The sequence below is a fragment of the Molothrus ater genome, chromosome 20 (genome assembly GCF_012460135.2).
Source record: "Molothrus ater isolate BHLD 08-10-18 breed brown headed cowbird chromosome 20, BPBGC_Mater_1.1, whole genome shotgun sequence".
NCBI classification, from domain to species: Eukaryota; Metazoa; Chordata; class Aves; order Passeriformes; family Icteridae; genus Molothrus; species Molothrus ater.
The window spans coordinates 7100281-7122370 of record NC_050497.2 but is presented as its reverse complement, the minus strand read 5'-3'; the positions used below and the strand labels follow the sequence as shown (position 1 = coordinate 7122370).

The window sequence follows — 22090 nt, the reverse complement described above, 5'->3', positions numbered from 1 at the left end:
CCTGGATGTTTAGTAAATTAGGCTTCTTCTGGAGAAGAAATTATCAGACAAGACTTGAGAAGATTCCGAAGTGTTCAATTAGTTTAATATTAAATGTTTGAAAACAGTATCCTCCCACTGTGCCACTGCTATCTTCCCATTTCAGCACTTACTCATTCTTTAAAAATTAGTGATAATCACTGGTCCAAAGAAGAAGAAAGTATTCAAGTGCTTTACAAGTAGAGCTACTTCACAAGCCATGAATGAAAGCTTTTGGCTTCCACTTGTGTGAGAGAGAGCAGTATCACAGCTTTGCTGCACAGATGAAAAGGCTGAGGGGTGGCAAGGTTCGTGTTGGCATAAATTTGTGGTAAACAGTTCTAAAATTTGAAGTAAAAGTCCTGAATTGTCCAGCTCTCTTACCTGGTAGTGGTCCTCGCTAGCAAAACATGGAACTGTAGGACTAGATAAAAGTGCTTGACTATTTTTGATTTAATTGGGAGGCTATAAATATGATTCTATAATGTTCTAAAAATACGTGGGCACTTTGATTTTAAAGAGTGTCCTTGTTGGATTAAATGGTTACTACCTATTAAATTGCTCTGACCCATTCTCATCTTACTTTGGACTACATTACTGTGAATATATTATTTTAAGAAATGTTGAAACTTCATTAAAATATCCTTACTCATTTTTGCAAGGATTTGGTGAGGGATAAAATAAATGGCTGGAGCATGAGGAACAATGAGAACAATGAGACAGGGCACTGTCAAATGAAATAAGCTGAATTAAAAATGGTGATTTTTCCATTAGTACCTTTAAATTAGGATAATTCATAGTTTCTCATTATCTGGTCTATTTTTTCACAGCCAAAAATGAGATTTTCACTACGAAAGTGTCTCTTTGAGCTGCAAAATACCAATGTCCTTACATGCATCATAACTGACCCATGTAATACCATAACCACAGTTTATCCTGTTTCCCCTATCCCTAATAAGACAGAGATGTGAAACAGCTGTGGGGGTTTGGATCCCTCCCCAGGGTGACACCCACTCTCCATCAGCCCTGGGAGGAGCAGAGCCCCTCCTGCGATCTGCCCCAGGAGGTTTCTCTCAATGGATGCCACCAGCTGCACCAGGAGCACTTCAGCCTGCTGCTCTGCTCCTCATATCCTCTTGTCTTCATTTCTCCTCTCTCCCTAGAGAAAGGGCACTCAAGTGAGCACTGGTGAAAAATAAAACTGGCAAAAATCAGCGTTATCTGCCACCAGCCCCAGTGAGGAGTCAGTGCCAGGGAGAGAACACCTTGCAGACACTGCCAGCTGAGCACTTGGCCTCCTGTGTACCCAGATAGCAGCAGTGGCTATCAGATCTCCCAAAATTATATGTTTCCTACATAAATTGTTATTCATTCTGCACAGGAAGCAAAAACCTCTTTGGATCAATACCGGGAAGTCCGAGCTGCTAAACTCGATGGCTGTCCCCTGACCCAGTGTCAGCAAGGCCCTGCAAGTGTAGCCAGTTTTCAGAAAGTGCCCTGTGCTTTTTTTCCTTCCCTGGAGACTGGCTCGGGAGGGCACAGGAGTCACTCCCAGGGAGGACCTGTCCCTGTCCCCATCTGTTCCCGTGCCAGCAGCAGGGAGGCCGAGCCAGCACCGCGCTCTGCTTGTGATCCCCTTAGCTCCGTGCTCCAGGTGAAGGATCAGTGCCTTACTCCTGATTTACATGGCTTAACAAGACTCTTTTCAAACAGCAGAAAAGAGGTGAAGCTGTTCAGAGCATCTTTTAATTTTTAATGGATGAATTTTTCTACAGCCCTGACTCCTCTCTCTCCAGTCAGCACTGCAGGGGCTGTTGCAGCCCAGCTGCCACCACTGCTCTGTCAGCCCACTCACTAATTGTGCTTCTCCCTCCTTTGCAGGAAATTGTGTCAGAGGTAATAGCTTTTACTGGATAGGGGCAGATCTTGAGCAACTGGATCAGACCTCATAGGTTTGGCAAGTTGAGCTGTTTTTTATCCCAGTCTGACTCGTGTCTGGCCTCTGTGCCAGCAGGGCTTGTGTTGGTGGTGTGGGCTGGTGCTTTAAGGAACTGCATCATGTTCCCCATCCCATGGACAGCTGAGCCATTGAACCCCACACTGGGGGAACAGCTGGATTGTGCTGTCAAAAATCATTCAGGGGATTCCCCCCTCTTTTGGAAGTTCTTAGCAGTGGGGAAGGAGGTTTGCAACAAGAAGCATCATCCTTGGTTGTGGTTGGCAGTAGTTTCTCTCTGGCTGATCACCTCTCTCCCTTCTTGTGAGCACAGGGCTGCTCTCCCTTGGTTTAATCAGTCCTTGTGCTCTTTGCCTGGAAATGGGTGGGCAGGTATCCCAGCAGCAGCAATAATCAGATCTTGAAATCTCATTCCTTCCTGGCAGCTGGAGAACTCTGCTCTGGTAGAGGAAATATCCAGTGAAGAGCTCCACTGCTGCCCGTCCACCCTTGGTGGCTGCAGAAACTCCTGTGGAAGCTTTTCCTCACTGAAACAAGGAGCAGTTGTATCTCCAAGGCATGTACATGCCAGTAGTGGAAATTTGGCTGCATCCTTCACTGTGGAGAAATAAGTTGCCTTTCTCAAAACGTTGGGTTTTTTCTTATGTTTTCTTTTTAATTAAGGAACATTTCCAGTAATTTACCATTACCCAATTGGCTGTCGGGTTCCAGCAGAAGGCGCAAGTGATTTCCTTATGAAAGCTCCAGTTCAGTGCTTCTGTTCTCACTTGTTCTCACCATTCTTGAGCAAATTGAGCAAGTGCACAGAAAATTCACAGCAACTGTTCTTCTTTCTTGTGTGTGTGCTAACGTATGTTCAGGAAAAGGGGGGTCAGATCAGTGATTAAAGGCGTGCATGACACAGCCATGTGCTTCCCACGTTTTCCCTGCCTGGTTCCCATTCCTGGAGCTCACTCCCAGCCTGCAGCACACACCAGGCTCTGCCCTCAGCAGAATCTGAGCCCTTTTCATTCACATGGTGAGAGCCTCAGTCAGGCCATGGCTGGGAAGTCCTAAAGTGTTTGCTCGTTTCTGTCCTGAGGTTTTCACTCCTTAATTTGGAGCAGAGGGAAGGGGGATTGAAAAGATTTGCATCCCTTTAACCAGCTGCTCTGACTTAGGTATTGTTTTGCCTTTCCTGTTTAGCATTCCTTCTGTGTTTGTGTTCATTTCCACTGCCTGTGGCAGGCTTGGACATTGGTATTAATAGTGCTGTTGCCTGCTGGCATCACTGGATCCTCTGGGGTGGTGAAAACCACTTCCCCTGGGGGTTTATACATTTTCCTTGCAGTTGGAACACTGCAGGTCTCTGTAGGTCTTTCTGACCAGTCCCATGTTGTCTTCATAGGCCACACACCCCCTGTTTTTTGTGTGACTGATCTTTGAGAAGTCTTGTCTTGGTCTCCAGACTCTGTTTTTTCCAGATCTGCCATCTTGATCTGGGGGCTTTGTCCACAAGCTAAAGAGTTGATGTTGGAGGTGCAACTGAATTGAATTCTGATATTTTCCAAAGAGGGGTGCATGACAGCATAGTTAATAAATCTTTCAAATGTTTTCTTCCCCTGCTGCCCCTTATTTGTTCTGTTGCAAAGATGTGCAGGAATCTCTCCTCCACAAGGAAAAGTTTGGAATTTGTGTTTTCTTGTGCAGAAGCCAGGAGACACAAGAAGTCCCATCCATCCCTGTACTGTGCTAAGCATCAATTAAAACCAGGGAGGTCAGCTCTGCAGCCAGGTCAGAGGCCTTGCTGAGAAACATTCCAGCCTGAGGAGTTGCTGCCTTTCCTGTGGCAGTGCTTGAAGCCATTCTGTTGGCAGCTTGTGTTTCCAGCCATTCATTGCAGGAGCATTTCCTTCCTCATTAGCAAAAGTACCTGGAAGCCCAGCATTGTGTTATGAGATAGGAAGTCTTTTCAAATAGTTGTCTGTGCAATTATATTCTTAAGGTCTAATGACTTTGCAACACCCAGTATTTTGTGAACATAATTCTGTACTGTTACAATTTGGGCATCCAGTTCTGGCACGCTGCCCACATAGTTCCCTTAATAACATTAGCAGGGGAGATCTAAAAGATTGATCCTTTCCTCTGATAGCTTCATACTTTGGGAGTCTGATGCTCTACCTGATCTGGGAGTGTCTGGCAGGATGGCAGATTAATTTGGCAGAAGTCCATAGGGTAACTGAGAAGGCTGTGCTTAAAAGGTAAAGGCTGTGTCTGCTGATGCTGCAGATGCTCTGTCAGCCGTGTAATTGAATTCAGCTTTGGATTTGGGCTGGAGGCTGCTGTAACTTGGAACCACTGACTCTCTGCATATATACCCCTGTCTGCCTGTTAGCTGTGGTCAGCCATGCCTAGTGAGTGTGAAGAAGCATCTCTCCTGAAATAAGTTTTAATAGAAAAAAGTGCTTATCTCCTTTCATCTAATCCAAATAAACAGCCAGAATGTCACTGACCTTTGGGACATCCTGGAACAAGGCTTCTAATGATGGAAAGCTGTTCTGAAATATTCACAGTTGCAAAAAATCAAAGGCAGCAAATTGAAAAGGTTGAAAGATGCTGTTTCTGGGAGACCTCTGTGTCACAGTGTGTGGTAAATGTTCAGGGTTTGCTTCCTGCTGCTCCCAGGAGATGAGACTGCTCCCAGGCTCAAAGCTGGCTTTGTGCAAGCACTTCCCAAGTGGCAGAGAGGTTTTTTTAAATACCACTGCACTGGTGAGAGGAGAGGGAGCTCCCTCTTCTCCCTGTCTTGGCCATTTGCTGTTACAGGTCAGAGTTATTCATGCTGGGAGCTTCTTCTGCTCCTGTGGTGGGAGCTGGCAGTGTGGCCAGAGTTTGGATACAGGAGAGCATCCTTTCCCTGTTTTGTAGCTTTCCCAGAAATCACTTCAGTTAAACCAGAGCCATGGAGTAGGAGGTTGTGTCCGTGGAGCCATAACTGACTGTGACCCTGCAGGAAACCTCTGAGAAGCTGATGAAAGCAAGCACTGATTTGTTTCCAAGATAAACTGTTGCCTCTTGGGGGGGAGCACTAAAGGATGGCTTGTTTCCTTGTGACAGTTGTGTTGAATGGACCATCCCCTCCCCAAAAAAGTATTTATTTTAGAGGATGACAAGGCTTCCAGGAGATGGACAACACCCAGATCCCATGGAAGCCATGGCTGGAATTCCTGGGGCAGCTGCTGGCTGGGCTGGGTCAGACTGGGGAGCAGCAGGAATGGGTGCCATATGGACATCATTTCCACTGCAGGGTGGGTTTTTTTTCCCTTTGAAAAGTATGCTTCACTCTTGGCTCTTGTCCCAGCACGGCTGCATAGCTGGAATTCCAGAGCTGCTTGCAGGCTCCGGAGGAAGGAGGGGGCTCCCTGGCTCCCTTTCTACGAGATGCAACTTTACAACAAGATTGGAAGTTGAGAGCAGGCTGACTAATTAATGCCAGCACACCAAAGGCTTCTCTGCACTGTTCCCTTTGTTAACAGCATGCTGAGAGCCTGTCTGCATCCTTAAATGATTGTTCACGGATCACATAATGAAGATTAATGCATTTTCATGGGTACCTGGGCCTTAAGCTGGCATTCTCAACATACCTCATGCCAAGAAGTTGTTCTGAAGGTGTATTATGAGACCAGGGAGAGAGAAACATTCAGTGATTGTCAATACTGACTTATCTGCATTCAAACTTCTAAAATTTCTTCAATATTATGTTATATTTAGGTCTAAATTGCCTTCAAATTAGGATTAATGTGCGTGAAACTCCTCGAGGCAGGAGCTGTGCAAATGTTCCTGCCCCAGAAGCAGTAACTCATGTCCCTGAGCTGCTGGTCCAGGCTGCAGGCAGGGGAGCAGAGCCTGCCCTGAGCTAACCCTGCCAGCACCTCACGCAGGGCTTGTCCCAGAGTGACTTGGCTCAGCACAGTCATTTCCTTTCACTGCTGCCCTGCGTGAGCTCCACTGCTGCTTTGCAAAGCCTGCCTTTTCCTCTGGGTTCAGCAGGTCAGGGACAAAGCCCCCTGGACCTCCTGGGTGGAAGATGTCCATCAAGTACAGAGTGAAGGACAGCGTGTGCCGCCCGTGTCATGTGGGTGCAGGAAATCCAGCAATGGGGGAGCTGGCACAGAGCTTCTCCTGTTCCTCTCAAAGCATCTTCTTATCAGCACAGCAGTTTTTTGAGTGCTTTCTCGAGCTGTTGAGCAGTGGTTTGGGGTCTAGGCTGGGACTTGGGGTGATCATTGGAATATTAGTGCCAGTGAGATCATGAAATACCAGGCAGGCAGAATGAATCTGCTGAGCCAAGGTGATGTCATGAGCCCGGCGTCTTACGAGGGATTTAGTGGTTTGTGCCATGCAAGTGAAAATGAATAAATGTAGAGCATTTATCCAGGCAGAAAGTAAATACAGAGATTAGACTTGTCATTGTTACTGAGGCAGCTCCAAAAGCTGACAGTGTCCCTGGAGCCAGCGCTGCTCATCCGGAAAGAAATGGGCAGGAAGAGAGAGGAGCCTGTCCTAGAGCCAGTCTCCTTTTAGCCACAGGCACATGGAGGGGATTTGCATTTTAATTATTTTTCAGTAGTCTTTTAAGCTCTCTTTCCAAAGCATCCCCTCCTCCTCTGTATTATGGCCTGCAATTTGTTTTGGGCCCTGAGAATACACCCGGAGCACTGCTGGACTCCACACAAGGCACGAGGCACAGGCACTCAAGGATTAAGGTGGTGGAAGGTAAAGCCTAATCATTGACCTTTACATTTCCTTTCCTTTGTAGTGGAAAAGCTTTTTTGACCAAGCCTCTGGCCTGAGGCTGTTATCAGTTTAGATTTTTAAGCCCACATCTTTCCTAGGTAGAAACAAAAATACCACTGCTGAGCTGGGTGCTGCTGCTGGGGCTCAGGTGATGGACTAAGCTTTGCTTTTTCTTACCTGCTCAACTCTCCTGAGAAAATGTAGCCTGAATTCTCCAATTCCTGCCTTTGATTCCTTTTCTTTTTACACCACAGTGTTGTCAGTTTTCAGCCTGGTTTGAGCGAGTTGTGTCGGTGCTTCTTGAGAGCTCTGTACTGCACTGTCCTGCAGCAGATCCCTCAACGGAGCAGCACCACAAGTGTGTTCCAGCCTGGGGTTCTTTTGGATGATGTGTTTCTTCTTTCAGTACACTTGACTATGACCAGCTTTGCAAGTTTTAAAATAAACTCCTCTCCAGCAGATTTAGCTTTTTTTTTTTTTTTAATGGTAGTCAGCTTTGTTTTGGACTTACCCTGATGGCAAATCTTACTAGCACCAGATGTTAAAAGACAGAGGGTTGCTCTTGTTTTTCTTGGCACAATATATTCCCACTGCACCCTGTTTAATATTATCTGAACAGTAATCTGATGATTAGGAGAGATAGTGAAATAAAGCTTTACGCAGATGATCTCTTTTCATCTCTTCAGCTGATTCTTCAAGGCACTGCATTAAAGGATTGGTTTGATAAGGAATTCATCACTCCTGAGGGCAATTACCATTTTTGCTCCCTGTTTTTCACGAATGGGAAGGAGTAGCAGCATAATCTCCTTTATCCTTCAGTGTAACTTTGAAGGCAGTATCCAGCCACTCCTCCCTGGGAGCTGTGTGTTCTGGAACAGACTTGACACAGTAGCTGTTAAATTATAGGGCTGGAGCAAAAAGCATCTTAAATTTGGATCCTGTGGAAAATCCCAGAAAAGCAATAAGCACTTGAAGTAGTTTTCTCTATGTAGATACTTCCAGCATGCTCAGAGTTGTGCTTTCTGTGTGCCTTCACATCCTTTCCTCCACTCAGATGATTTTCAGGGTCACTGCTTTAGCAGTTCTGAGCTATCCAGGTTTTCCCCTGCCTAGCAAAGGCTGGATACCTGCAGCTCACACCTTGCTGCTCACTTTCCCTCTGTGAGATGAGCAGCCAGGCTGCTGTTGGTGCAAGAACAGCCAGGGAAAGCCTGGCTGATGTATCCCAGGTAGCAATTCCTGCTCTAGTGTGTGGATGGTGAAATAGTGCTGCCTGTGTTAGAAATGCCTTGTGCTGTCACTGCTATGCTGCTGCCAATCTAATTACTTTTTCTTTTGTCTGTCTCTTTCCTTTCCCCCTCTTCCTTGTTTTTTTTTTGTGTTGTGTCTCTGCATCCTGCAGTACAAATCTGTGTTTAGGTCCTACTCCCAGGACTTTGTGCCTCACAACCAAGTCTCCATACCTCCTTTCCTCTCTTCTACCTCCTCCTCCTGCTCCACTCCACCTTTTCCACCCGTCCATCTGTCCCAGAGCCCCGACCTAGCGGTGCCCGCTGCAGCCAGCCAGTCACCCAGCACTGTGGATGTGCCAAACTCCTCTTCTCAGGAGAGCAGCTTTAATGGGAATGCTCCTGTCTGCCTTCCTTCTGAAACCTCTTTCACTGATTCTCTCCAGACGCCTTCGGTGAGACCATCCAAAGAGACGATAACGCACCTTCACGCAAGGCTGCCTTTGTTTGTTGGGGTTTTTCTTTCAAGGAAAATGTCTCTTGTATTAATACATGCTAAATTGTGGTCTAGTCTGGTTTCCAAATGTGCGTGGACTGAAGAGAGGAAATTTTATATAAAAACGGCTAGAAAAAAAATGGACAGCCTCAGCAGGTTTTAGAAAATGTTACACAGATATAGGAAACACGAAATGTCAAATGCTGGTGAAGGGGAAAGTTGGCTGTAGCTTCCTGCAATTGTAAGATAAAGCTGAGGGAGGTAAAGGAGTGTTTTGTGAGGTTGGTAGTTACTAAATGCAGGCTCCTAACAGCAGTTCACATCCTGCAGTTGCCACCTGCTCCCTCCTGAGTCACCAGGAGCAGTGGGTCCAGTCCAGCTCTCTCCTGTGCATAAAACCTATTGTTCTCTCCAGGTTCCTGCTCTTCCCAGTTCCCATCAGCCCCAGCTGTGTGCTTGGTGGCAGGTTGTCACATGTTGGTGAAGTGAGGCTAACACTGCTCCCACTCTGCTAGTTTGAGGTCCCAGATCCCTTTGCACATCACTGAGCAGGTCTGTCCATTACAGATACTTTTTTGAACACCTCATTTTCAAGACAGTTCCTCTTTCGTCTGCTGCAAAGCCGAGAGTTGATGGGATTAGAGCTGTCAGCACAGGGCATGCTAGTGCTGCCTCTCTGCCAAGTTTGGAAGAGGGTCACTGATTACAGAGTAAATGTGCAGCTTTTCACGCTTTGGATGTGACCTTGCTTTGCATCTTCCTTGCACCGGGTCTGTTTTATATCCCAGAAGGCCTCGAGTTTGGTTTATTCTGGCCTGATGGGTCTGGTCCATGCTTGTAGCCTAGTTTGGGGGATACCTTTGATGCCTGTGGGGCTGAGGGCTGGTCTGCACTCAGCAGGACTGCCCTGGCTAGGACAGGAGCTCTGTGTCCAGCTCTGAACATTCTGCTTCCAGCACCTTGAAATCCGCCCGCTGCACCTTGGCACTCTCACCTGGAGCCCACAGCTCTTGCAAAGCAGAGCCTGCTGCTGCCCAGGGCCTCCAGGATAGTCCTCCAGAGCCAGAAACAATGATCCCCAGGATGGTGCAGCCTCAGTGGCTGCTGTTGGCCACAGAGACAGAGAACAGCTCCAGGGAGGTGACAGCAGCTGCCAGGGCAGTTCTGCTCCCTGCTTCTGTCTGCCACAAAGCGCTGGTGGGGGGCACCATCACGTATTTCCTTTCATCCTGTCTCCCTCAGAGTGAAAACGCCAGTGAGGAGGCTGGTGAGGGTGAATATGTCAATCTGTATTCCTCTGGCCAGAGCAACGGGGAACTCCCAGGCTCTGAAGGAGTAAGTAACAGCCCGAGAGGCCCGGGAGGGGCTGCCCTGCCCGGTGCATGCCGACTGCACGGGGCTCCTCTGCACACCCTGTCTGTCCCTCTGCTGCCCCAGCTCCCCGGCCATCCCTCTGCTTGCCCACTGCTGGCTGCAGGGCTGGGGGCCCTCTTGGTGCAGGTGCAGAGCAGGAGATGCTGTTGGGGTGACGCTGAGCCCTGGCAGGAGTCAGGGATGGCTCCTCCTGCCACGCTGTTTGCGCTTCGCTGGCTGTTCGGAGCTGCTTGCGGGAAGGTCCCTTGCAGAGAGCTGCACCCTGAGCCATCCTGGGGCCACATCTTTTCTTGTAACTGCTTTGCCTTCCCTATTTTAATATAGAAAGCCTTCTGCACTAAATACTTATTTTTTCCTTCACTGTTTGGTTGCAGAGTAAATGATTGATATAGCATTGTACTCACACACTGTTTCTTCCTTTACCCAAGCCTTGTATCTTAGATATTTCCTAGAGCAGCCAGGGCGTTTTCCATTCCAGGGAGGTCCCATCTTCCTGTTGGGTCATAGGAAACTGGCAGCAGTGCATGGTGATCCTTTTGCCTGCCCTCCCCTTGGAAGGCACATCTCCTGCAGGATGTCTCCAGGACCTTTATCCATGGTGGTGTTAAATACGCCGAGAGATAGTGCTCCCATCACTTCCCCTCAGGAGACACATCTGGGCAGGCCCATCCTTTTGGGCAGCTCTGAGCAGATTCTCAACTTTGAAGCAAAGGGCTTTACAGATAGAGTCTGGAAAAATCCTGCAGACCCCAAGAAAGCCAGGCTCAGCAGGGTGTTTCCATGCTAGGTGGATAGCATGGAGGTGCTTTCAGTCCTGTCTCTTCACTAGGTTTGCATTTCCAAGCTTCACTCTGCATGATGTTAAATAATTCTGAACTCTGACACTTTTGGATTAATATTCCCATTTGCTGTTCATGGCTATTTGTCTCCTTAATAAATGGCTAATTTAAAATGCTGTATCTTTGCTCTGAGCTCTCTACCTGCTGTTCCGTGCCGCGGGTTCAGCTGGTTCTGCTTTTTTGCATTAGCCTCATTTCCACAGCCCTGAGTCGTGGAGTGGAAACCTTGCATCATTGCAAAACCTCTTCTGATGGGAGAGGAGGGAGGTAGGGAGCAGTGAGCATCCACCCCCTGAGGCAGGGGGACTATGGTCAGGAGGGGAACTGAAACTGGAGAGCTTAGAGCTGATTGTGTCTGTTTGGATTAAAGCAGGAGGCAAAGTGTATTTCAACAGGAAGGGCTGGAGGAAAAATTAAAGGTCATGAGAGGGTTAAAATCCAAGACAACAGCTGACTTATGTTGTAACTTTCAGCATCATTTCACAACGTTAAAAGCAAACAGTACTAATTACACTAGTCTCCAGAGATGGTCCCAAATTTCCTGTCTGATTAACTTCTGTGTTTTCCTGGCATTTGGCATTAACTTGCATCAATCTTTAACTGCTCTGTAGGAATTTACAGTAAAGGGCCATTTAGAGGCAGGCAGACTGTAAATGCAAGGCTGGCTGGGCTCAAGGACCCCGTGTAATGATGAAAAACTTCTTTCTCTTGGCAGGAATCTCCCCCTGTCAAAGATGGCCACTCCAAAGACCCGGCTGTGAACAGCAGTGCCATGGGGAAGGAGGGCAAAGATGGTGCTGAAAGGTGAGCCTTGACCCCTGGTGTCCTCCCTCCAGGTTCAAAGGGTGCAGAGCCCCAACATCCCCTCTGCCAAACCATCCTCGGGGCTGCCTGGTGTGCCCTAACCCTCCTCCATGTTGTCTGAACTTCTGAGCCCACTTTTTTTGCACAGCCAGTGCCTGGTGGGATCCTGCTGAACGAGGAGAACCCTGGCAGGATATCCTTGCTGAGCTCAAGGAGCCCATGGGGTTAATGCAGCCCGTGTTGGCATCCTCAGTCCATCTCAGTGGCTGTGCTGTCCCTGACACTGGCTGCTCCCTCCTGCTTCCAGGGAAATGTGTGAAAAGAGTCTGTATTGCTGTTTGGAATAGTCTTCCAGAGGGAAATTTCTTCCTAACCCTGCTAGTTAGAGGCTGGCTGAGGCCCTGGAGCAGGAGGCTTTCTATCCCTCCTAATGCTCTTAGCTGTCATTTGCCTATGTAAATGAAGAGGTGCAAGCTGTAACAGATGGGCTTCAGGAGGAGTGGAGTGAGTGCTTCCCTGCTGCTCGAGATTGCTCTGCAATTGCATTTCTAAAGCAAAAACAGAGAACAGCAGTTGATTTGTGTGTGACAGTCAACTTCCCTCCCCCATTTTCCTGCAGTTGGTTTGAGGGTTTTAATCCCTGCAGTGAAGGAGACAACACAAGAGTGCTCTGCAGAGCTCACTATCTGCCCAAAGTACTGACTGGTGGATTTTGGCCTGGGGAAAGCCACGAGCAACATAAGTACTTTGGTTTTGGTTTTCTTAGAAATACAGGCACAGAGAGGACATGTTCTGGCACAAGAGTACCAGCCTTTGGGGGTAGGAATGACCAAAAAAAACATGGTCATGATTTTCTGCTCTATTTTCCTGCAGCACAAGAGGCTGCCATCTCCCCTTGTCTCAGCACAAGGGGTCATGAACTGACTAAGATGTGTATGAGGAGAGCGTGCTCAGTCTCTGTTCACTTGAGGAAGGGCTTAGATTTGTGTGCACTAAAAATTTGGTGGATTAAGGAGACATGGAAGTGTGTACTTATAGTAAAATCCTGTCTGCCAGAAATGCAGACAGACAAGTGTTCAGTCCTAAAGGTTTATCTTTCTCTTTTTCAAGAGATGCACAAAACAGCAGAGTTAGAGAGAGACATTTGGGCTTGTTTGCAAAAGATTTACCTCCAGAGTGTCTGTGTACTCACTGTCACTTGATGAAGGGTATTTCCCTTTTCTTTGTCACAGGCAGCCACAGTCACCAGATGCTTTGGAGTCATCACAGCTGGAGGAAGAGGTAGATGAGCTGTCCCTTATTGACCACAGTGAAATCATGTCTAGATTAACACTGAAGCAAGAGGTAGGTGCATTCAGGGTTTGTTTTCATACTCTTTTGGTTTACTCTGAGTTGAAATCTGATTCTCTGTGTGCACAAACAAGGCATCAGCTTTTATTAGATAGGAAAAACTAGGTTGCAGCAGAAGTGGGGTGTGTGTGTGAAGGCTGCTGTTTAAGTATGAGATGCTGGTACAGGCAGGGAGCACCAGCAATGAGTGAGGCTTTAACAAAAGGTGAGATGTCTCCCTAAAAACCAGCACATCCTGTGCCCTTTTCCCAGTCTGCCCCTTCCCACCTCTTCAGCCTCTGACAGTGTGAAATGAATCACCTGAGAGCCTGAGCACAATCCATGCAGGGGTGGGTGATGGTGCTGGCCTTTCTCTCTGAGAGCAGGTGAATGAGCAGGAGATGATGTTGGTGATGTGGAAAAGCAGCCACAGGAGTTGTTTCTGTGTTTGAGAAATGGCTTTGTGTCTGGCCCTGGGTGCACTCCCAGCCAGATTTGCTCACTGTGCTCCTGAGCTGCCTGTGCCATGCAGCTGGAGGGAACCTGCAGCCTTGTGAAGCTTGCAGACTGGCAGGGGGCTTGGCTGGAAAACAGAGAGAATGGATCATTCACTGGCACTTCAGGGGTGTTCTCTGGTCAGCTGAGATGTGCAGCAGAGAGTGAGAAGCTTTTACATGTTCTCTAAGTAGTATTTCATGAGTCTTGCCAGAGGGTCACCTGAAAAATTCACATCTTACACAGAGCTGCTCCATGGCTGTAATCCATGTTTCACTGTTTTGCACATTGAAATGATAAAGACAATCCTAAGGGAAGCCAGACACAACTCCAGCCTCCTCTGACTGATTGTTTCCTTTAAAAAACATACAAAAATCAGTGATTTCTGAACATTTGGGATTAGCAGATCTGTGTCTTAGTGTCCTTTTTCTTTCTTTTCTTTTTGATCTACGTGTTTGAAGCAGTATAGAGCTGTCACTGGGAGCTACTTCCTGCAGTGTGGGAACTGCTGGCTGAGTGGTGGATCAGTTTTGCATATTTTGAGTTATGAGATGCAGTAGCTAGAAGAAAGATGTGTTTTAGAGAGTGGTAATGCAGGGGTCAAGCAATTAGCAGGGCTGTTTTCTTCTGCCAGTTATTGGATCATTTCAGGTGACCTCTGGCCAAATGGCCCCAGATTAGGGAATTAACTGCTGGGTTTTGATGTTCCAGGAGCATGCAAGTTGAATGCATGACCTCCCACCCCAGAGCCACTGTGCTACGTGATCCTGCACTCTGAGACAGTTCACACAGTGCTGCTGCCCTGCTAATGGTCTTCTGGGAGGATTTGTGGCATTTCTGCTCATTCTCCTCTGGGCAGAAGGTTCAGCCTTCCCTGAGCTCCACAACCTGGCCTTAGGGAGACCCTGAGTAAGGATCAGCCCAGCTCCTCATGTGGGGCTCCAAATGCTCATTGCAGATTCCAGGATTATCCCAGCACTGAAGTCCATGTCCCAGCTTGTGCTGCCAGCAGTGCCAGGAACATTTTGTGTGCTGCCAGTTGTTGCTGAGCTGGAATCTCAGCAATGTTAAACCAGGCCTAAGGGAGCTTGGGCTGTGCCTAACGTGGTTGTGTTGCCATTGCAGGGGGATGATGGGCCAGATGTCCGTGGTGGATCTGGAGACATTCTCTTGGTGCACGCCACAGAGACCGACAGGAAAGGTAGGTGGGGCAGCAGGGCACGGCCTGGCACGGCCTGGCACAGCTTGGCACGGCCTGCACAGCTTGGCACGGCCTGGCACGGCCTGGCACAGCCTGGCACAGCCTGGCACAGCCTGGCACGGCCTGGCACAGCCTGGCAGCCTGGCACGGCTCTGGCTGCCTCTCCTCTGCCCCAGGGCCACTGACAGCTGGGCTGGGGGAGTCTGCAGGGATCCTCTGAGCCTGGGGGTTGTGTTTGTCTCTGGGAGATGGAGGTCAGCTGGATAAGCCCTTGGTGGTTCCATTTAGCAGCAGGGATGGGATTAACTCCCCCCAGCCCTTGCCTGGATCTGGAAGATGAGGCACAGCAGTGACAGTGCTGTGTTGTGCCCCTGCAGGTGTGACCAGCCTGCTGTGCATGGATCTTGTTTCCAGAGGTGCTCCTTGTCCTTTGAATTTCAGGGCAGTGGTGATGTGGGAGTTATGGAATGGTTGTTGCATCAAAGCAGGAAAAAAGGGATATTGGTTTGGGTCTAATGCAGTACCCATGGGCACTGGGAGGCTGCCCAGGTGCTGCTCTGCTGGCACTCTGTGCCACCTCCTGTCCCACTCTGTACCACTTGTGTCCTGGCAGCCACCCAGACCAGTTCAGAGAGGGAATCCACAGTACAAAAGCAGATGTGGGGGAGGAGAAGGGCACATTAGCAACCCTGAGCTCCAGATTTGTTAAAACCCCTCTTCATCTGTGCAAACCCAGGCACCACACACATGAAGCAGCTCCTTTCCAAGACCTGTGGCAAAGACAGCCTTTGCAGTGTTTCCAGAGAGTGATTTGAACCTGCCAAACACATTTGTGCTGATGGCCTTAACCAGGATTGATCTCCTTATCTCCTGGGAGGCAAAGCCCTAACCCTCTGAATCACTCAGTGCTCAGTTTAGAGGTTGATAGTCAAAGGGGAAATATCTTTCATGTACATTTTTAAATGACAGGGGGTTTACTGTGGCATAAGATGTTTGCAATTACTTACCAGCACCATTCAGCTAGCCAGAAAATCCTTCCCCTGACAGCTGTGTTTCCCAGTCTGCATGGGCATAGAATGCAGGCAGAAAGGACAAAGTTAGGAACACACCAGAGAGGAGGAAGCAGTTGATTGTGCCAAGGCTGGAAATGTATGTTAAAAAAACAGTCTAAATGAGATGGTGGAAATACCCCTTATAAACATACAGAAAGTGGGATAGAGAAACTGCTCTGTTCTCTGGAACAAGCATCACAACCAAAAACTCCCCTGCTGTTCCTGCTGGAAGACAGCTGCTGGCTAAGGGGGTGAGTGCTGGACCTCCAGTTCATGAACAGGGGGCTCTGAGGGCTCTGCAAGCAGTGGGGTGAGAGCTGTGGAGAACCTTTCAGAGCTGGGAGAAGCCAGAGCAGGATTTAATGTGCCCAGTGGTGCAGCTGTGCAGAGCTGGGTGGAGGAGCTGGGCAGGCGACAGTTCCAGTGCCTGAGCTCAGCCTGCCAAGGCAGAGCTGAATGGAGCACAGAGGAATTTGTGCTATGCTAACCCTCTGCTTGGGTGACCGAGAGGGTTAATGAATTAAGCTTACAATGAGAAGAATTCCAGGCTTGTAAATCAATCAGCCAAACGGCACAGAGGGGTAGAGTTAAGAGGCTTTCCTTTAAAGATGAATTTCTTGGCAGCTTCAAGTGCCAGAGCAGACCAGCTGTATTACCTCATGTTGCCTTTTGGGCAGATGGGAACCCAGAATAAATGTAACTCCACGCCCTGCTGCATGATGCTTCTTGTCCATTTGAGTTTCTGAAAAAGCTAAATGGCATAAGGAATAAAGAGAGACTTGTGGTCTTCAGGAATAAAATCCCTGGTCAGTTAAGTGCTCACAGCCACACACACTTGCTGTGAGTGCAGGGTTAGAGCTGGACAAAGCCTGGTGTTGTCTGTAACCCAGAGGCAGCAGCACTCCCTGATTTCAGGGCAGGAGGAAGGTGAGGTTCCTGCCAAGGGAAGCACTGCAGGTAGAGAGGCAGAGCTCTCCCTCTGTGCCCTGCTCCTGCCACCTCCCAGCAGTGGCTGGTACAGCACGTGGCTGTGGGGTGATGCCAGTTCTGGCTGGAACAAGCCCTGCATGTACAGCCCAGCCTGGGCAGGCACAGCAGGAGCTCTTGCTCTGTCTGCCCCTGGTGCTGTGCTCCTGGCAGGGGCAGGGAGCCATCCCCTGCACACCCTGCTGCCCTGCCCCTGCTCTGTGCTGCCACTAGTGCCCAATGCTCCCATTTTGGCACTCCTGTCACAGGGATCAGGCATTGGCACTGCAAGTGCTCTGCAGTCTTCACCTGACATCTGCATTCCAGTTTGCAATTTGTGCTTTCTTCAAATTCCATCCTCTGTGCCCATGATAATGCCCAGAGCCTTTGCAATTCCAGGTGAATCAGCACAGGCTGTGTGCACCACATCTCTGTTGAGGCAGCATCAGTTTTTGCAGTGCAATTTGCTTTTCTTTTGGCTGGAAATAATCTTCTATTTACTGTCCTGGGATGGATTTCCTGGAACTCAGCAAGGGCAGAGGATCTGCAGCACCACAGCATGTGTTGAAACACGTGTGTTCCTCATTGGGAGGGCAGAGTGACCTGCCTGAGCACCAAAGGCAGAGCAGGCATCACCTCTTGCCATCAGATCTTTTTTAAGCATCCCCAAGGTCTGAACGATGTTTTTCTGTGACACATTATTGATAGCTCAGCTCCTGTCCCACAAGCAGGGTGTTTTTCACTGACCCTTTTATGAGGCACAAGCCTGAGTGGGAGCCAGGGCCAGGCCGGCGGGGACAGGGCAGTGTCACTGCTGCTCTTGTGCCAAAGGGTCCATCTGCTGGTAAGGACCAACAGCACAGCCTTCCTGGGAAGTTCACTCACACCAAAATGTGTCCCTGTCCTCCTCTGTACGTCTGCATTCAACCTCACAAGAAGCTCCTTTTTCTGAAAGCAGAGTTGACTGAAGCTTTGTTGCTTTTTTGCCTAGATCTGGTGCTGTACTGTGAAGCCTTTCTGACCACATACAGGACATTCATTACCCCTGAAGAGCTCATCAAGAAGCTGCAGTACAGATATCCTTTTATCAGAGGCAGTTCACTCCCATCAGGAATCCGAGCTGGATGGTCAGTGTGGAGGGAGCTGGTGGCAAGGTTTTTGGTCAAAAGCCTGCTGGCAGCATGGTCAGTGATGTGCTGGCCCTGATGGTGTCCCAGGCAGGAATCCCTTCACCTCCACTCTCTCCAGTGGGAATTACTGCAGGGCAGGTCCAGCCACAGTGGATACTGGACCTGAGTTGTCTCCTGAGGGTCCTGGCAGGGTAGAGGAGCAATTCAGGTTTTTTGTGTGTCACTGGGAAACTGGTCTTTTATTTGGGACATCTCATTTGTAGAGTGGGGACCAGAGAACCTTCTGCCTTCCAGAGAGGCCATGGGTACTGCCTGTGTGGGAAAGTGTAGTTTAATATTAGAGATGATTAAACCATCAAGGCTTTCTCTCTCTTACTGCAATAAACTCAGCCCTGAAGATGCTCTTGGCCTCCCAGTCCTGAGCTGAGCTTGTACCTGGTGACGAGGCAGGGCCCTGATGTGCAGGGTGAGCATTCCTGGCAGAGGATGGAGAGGGCCTCTCCCTGAGCACCCTGCTGCCTTTCCTTGCCCTTGGCTCTGTTCCCTGCCAGCAGAGCAGGGCAGGGTCTGGCTCTGGTGGCTCTGGTGGCTGTGCAGCCACGTCAGAGGGAGCCTGACGTCACCGTGTCCTGCTGCAGCTCGTCAGTGCCATCTGCAGCAGAGCTGCTGCTCTGGGATCAGCAGCCAGGGACACAGCACGGCTCAGCCAGGTGACAATCCAGCCTGGGGTACCCCTGCAGGCCCTGCCAGTGCTGCCTTACTGATAACCTTGTTCTCTGTCCCTTTGTCCACCTGGCAGAAGGTTTTGCAGCCTGTGCTGTCGCCCCTGTCGCTGTCCTCCTTGCAGCAGATTGGGCAGCCAGGAAGGTGGAGGTGACATCTGAGATCTGTGGAGAGCAGATGTCACAGACCAGTGGGGGAGATCACTGTGGGGAAGTGCTGCTCATTAAATGCCACCTTAGAGAGAACAATTTCAGGGTACACCTGCTCTCAGTTCTGCGAGGTGTCAGTTCCTCCTCACACCCCCTGCTACCAGCAGCTGGTGTCAGTTTAATGCTATCTCAGAGCCATATCAGTGTCCCTTATCTCCTGGAAATCAAACACCAGTTTCCATCAGGACAGAACAGTGTTCCAATGTGGGTGCCTCATCCCTGGCAGTGTCCAAGGCAAGGCTGGATGGAGCTCTGAGCAACCTGGGACAGTGGAAGGTGTCCCTGCCCATGGTAGGGAGTGGAGCTGGATGATTGTTAAGGTCCCTTCCACCCCAATCATTCAATGATTTTATGATTCCTTGAGGCAGTTGGGAATTGCACTGATGCTGGTCTGGCTACACTGAGTTAATTCTTTAATTTACAACCAACATATGAGAAGTTTTGCCACTTCCCGGACACGTTCAAGAAGAGAGTCAGTAAGAACACCTTCTTCGTGCTGGTGAGAGTGGTGGATGAGCTGTGGTGAGTTCTCTTCTTCATTATGGGATGTAGAGTCAGTAACTCACAGAAATCTGGCAGCTGGGAAAATGTGGTTTTTAGGGAAGATGTATTTTTTTTAACCCAATCTGTAATGACAGCTGAAATCCCCCAACTCTGACCAGTGAGACACCTGTAGTGCTGAACTCTGTTGGAAGAACAGATTCTTCCTGTGTGTCCTGACTGGGTCAGGGGTTTGAAAATAACAAGTAAAGGGGGAATCTCTTGTAAAGAAAGAACTGGGAAGAAGAGGAATTTCAGTCACCCAGTTCTGCTGGTAGGAAGGAGCAATGAGACTCAGTACAGATACAAACCCCAGAGCTCAGTGTCTCAGCTCTGATGCCTTCTCTTTGTTTTCCACCTTCCTCCCAGCTTGGTGGAATTGACAGAGGAAATCCTCAAGCTGCTGATGGACCTGGTGTTCAGGCTGGTGTGCAGTGGGGAGCTGAGCCTGGCCAGGGTGCTGCGCAAGAACATCCTGGATAAGGTGGATCAGAAGAAAATGCTGAGCTACGCCAACTCCATCAAACCTCTCGCAGCCAGAGGGGTGGCAGCCAGGTGAGGGGAGGTGTATGTGACCATATCTGTGTCCTCTGAGAGCCAGGGCATCCCTTCCCTGGGAGCACAAGAGTTTCCTCAGTTCAAAATACAAGATAAGAAAACAGGTCGCATTTTCTGAGCCTTGGTACTTCCTGGTTGTTTTCCACAGGCCAGGGACACTGCATGATTTCCACAGTCATGAAATAGCTGAGCAGCTGACCCTGCTGGATGCTGAACTCTTCTATAAAATTGAGGTACAGAGATGTGGATGGGCTGAGGGCAGTGGGAGGGTTTAGACCTTCTGCAGTGTCTGGTGTTCCCTGCCAGCTCTCCCAGACACCTGCTGGATTGTAGGACACAGCTGATCTTGTGCCAGCAAGTGCCAGAACAAAGGCTGCAGCTGGGAACCTTGGGGTAGAAATCCCATTTTAATGTGTGGTATTTTCCCACCCCTCTCCTTCCTTGGCAGATTCCAGAAGTTCTGCTTTGGGCAAAGGAACAAAATGAAGAGAAGAGTCCCAACCTGACACAGTTCACAGAGCACTTTAATAACATGTCCTACTGGTAAGGAGCTCAGAACAGCCATGGCACTGAGCTGTGCCTAACCTCCAATGCCTTGCAGATATTCCAAGTATTCCTCATAGACTTGGGTTCCTTTGTTACAAATGGGATAATGTGTATTTTTGGCCAGGAAGTAGATGCAGAGCACTCATCTAAGACTCCAGAGCACAGCAGAAATAAAATAAGGAGGGTCTTGTAATCCAGAGGAATTAATTATCAGTATCACTGAGCTCTTGAAATAAACATTCCCCTTGCAAATAAATGCCCTCTGTGAAAGTATCCTGTCTTTGCTGTGGATTAGAGTGCTCCATTTAAGTGGGAGGTATTGTGAACTTTTTAGCATTGGCCCATCCCTATTAGTGATCAGTTTTCTTAATGAAACAAGAGGAAATCTGATCTCTGCTTAAGTAGGTTTATCTTTTATTCTGTCTGTTCTTCCAGGGTCCGTTCAATAATTATGCTACAAGAAAAAGCCCAGGACCGAGAGAGGCTGCTCCTTAAATTTATAAAGATTATGAAGGTACTGGCTTGTTTTTTCCTGTGAATCACACACACTCCTGTTTAAAGGAGCAGGGGAGTGGGGCCCACTTCTTGGTAGAGCTGTTTGATGCTAGAAGGCTTTTCGGATCTCTCAAGTAACTGGAATATTCTCCCTCTTCGCAGCACTTACGAAAGCTGAATAATTTTAATTCCTATCTGGCCATTCTTTCTGCACTGGATTCTGCACCCATCCGAAGGCTGGAGTGGCAGAAGCAAACCTCAGAGGTGAGGAGCAGTGGGGCCTGTGATCTTTGGGGGAAGGCTGAGTGTGGTTATGTGTCAAACAGCTGAGTGGTTTTACATCCCAGCAGTGTCCCAGGGTGGAGGGATGGTGGATAACTCCTCTCCAGTGGGTAAAATGCCACAGTGCTGGAAGCCTTCAGTGTGGCTGGGCATTCTGACAGCTGCAGGAGTGCCAACACAGTCACAGGGAACAACAGCCTCCTCCTCCTCCTCCTCCTCCTCCTCCTCCTCCTGCACCCCAAGGCCAGGGGAGGCTGAAGGCAGCAATGTTCCACGCGAACACCCTGAGTAAATCAGCTGGAGGTGTTTGCAGGATGGCATCACCTCCCTGCTCTGTGTGGCTCTCAGGAGGGAGGTGACAAGGAGAGTGGCTTTGCAGCAGGGGTGTCAGCAGGGGATTTGTGTCCTGCAGGGCCTGGCTGAGTACTGCACCCTGATCGACAGCTCCTCGTCCTTCCGCGCCTACCGAGCGGCCCTGGCTGATGTGGAGCCCCCCTGCATCCCCTACCTGTGAGTGCAGCTCCTTCCCCTGACACTGTTCTGCACGTTAAAATGGCTCCTTCAAGGATTTCTCAGCAGCTGCTGCTGAGCTCAGCCCTTGCCTTTTGCCCAGCACCTGGGGTGAGGCAGCACCGTGCCACATCAGCCATGGGTGCTCTCTGGAGCAGTTTGGCTGGGGCAGGGTGGCCAGCTGGGGGTGTTTGCATCTAAACACCTTTGGATCTGCTGCTGGGGAATGTTTCCCTCTGGGTGAGGTTGCCATTCTGGTGGCAGTGGGAGGCTGTTGGATTTTGTTGGGCTGCCTCTTGGCTGGCCACCCTGCCCTTTGTGACTAACCTCTGTGTCTGTTTGCCTGCTCCCTTGGCCTGCTGCCCCTTTCCCTCTTTCAGAGGCCTGATCCTGCAGGACCTGACCTTTGTCCATCTGGGAAACCCTGATTACATTGACAGCAAAGTGAACTTTTCCAAGCGCTGGCAGCAGTTTAACATCCTGGACAGCATGAGGTGCTTCCAGCAAGTGTAAGTGCAGCAGTGGGGCTCAGAGGTGGCTTTGGGGCACCACGGTGGGGAC

The 22090-nt window shown here is 49.2% G+C and overlaps 1 protein-coding gene across 1 annotated transcript in view; it reads left to right on the top strand.

Moving 5' to 3' along the window:
• The window catches only part of RAPGEF1 (Rap guanine nucleotide exchange factor 1), an 84317-nt gene that overhangs the window by 58078 nt on the left and 4149 nt on the right, over positions 1 to 22090 (top strand). Inside the window, exons 12-25 of the mRNA XM_036393872.2 lie at positions 8154 to 8435; positions 9719 to 9811; positions 11405 to 11493; positions 12726 to 12837; positions 14443 to 14518; positions 17528 to 17612; positions 19028 to 19120; positions 19508 to 19693; positions 19845 to 19929; positions 20145 to 20239; positions 20678 to 20756; positions 20900 to 21001; positions 21432 to 21529; positions 21910 to 22038. Coding sequence (XP_036249765.1) covers positions 8154 to 8435; positions 9719 to 9811; positions 11405 to 11493; positions 12726 to 12837; positions 14443 to 14518; positions 17528 to 17612; positions 19028 to 19120; positions 19508 to 19693; positions 19845 to 19929; positions 20145 to 20239; positions 20678 to 20756; positions 20900 to 21001; positions 21432 to 21529; positions 21910 to 22038 — 1604 coding nt within the window. The remainder of the gene's footprint in view (positions 1 to 8153; positions 8436 to 9718; positions 9812 to 11404; positions 11494 to 12725; positions 12838 to 14442; positions 14519 to 17527; positions 17613 to 19027; positions 19121 to 19507; positions 19694 to 19844; positions 19930 to 20144; positions 20240 to 20677; positions 20757 to 20899; positions 21002 to 21431; positions 21530 to 21909; positions 22039 to 22090) is intronic.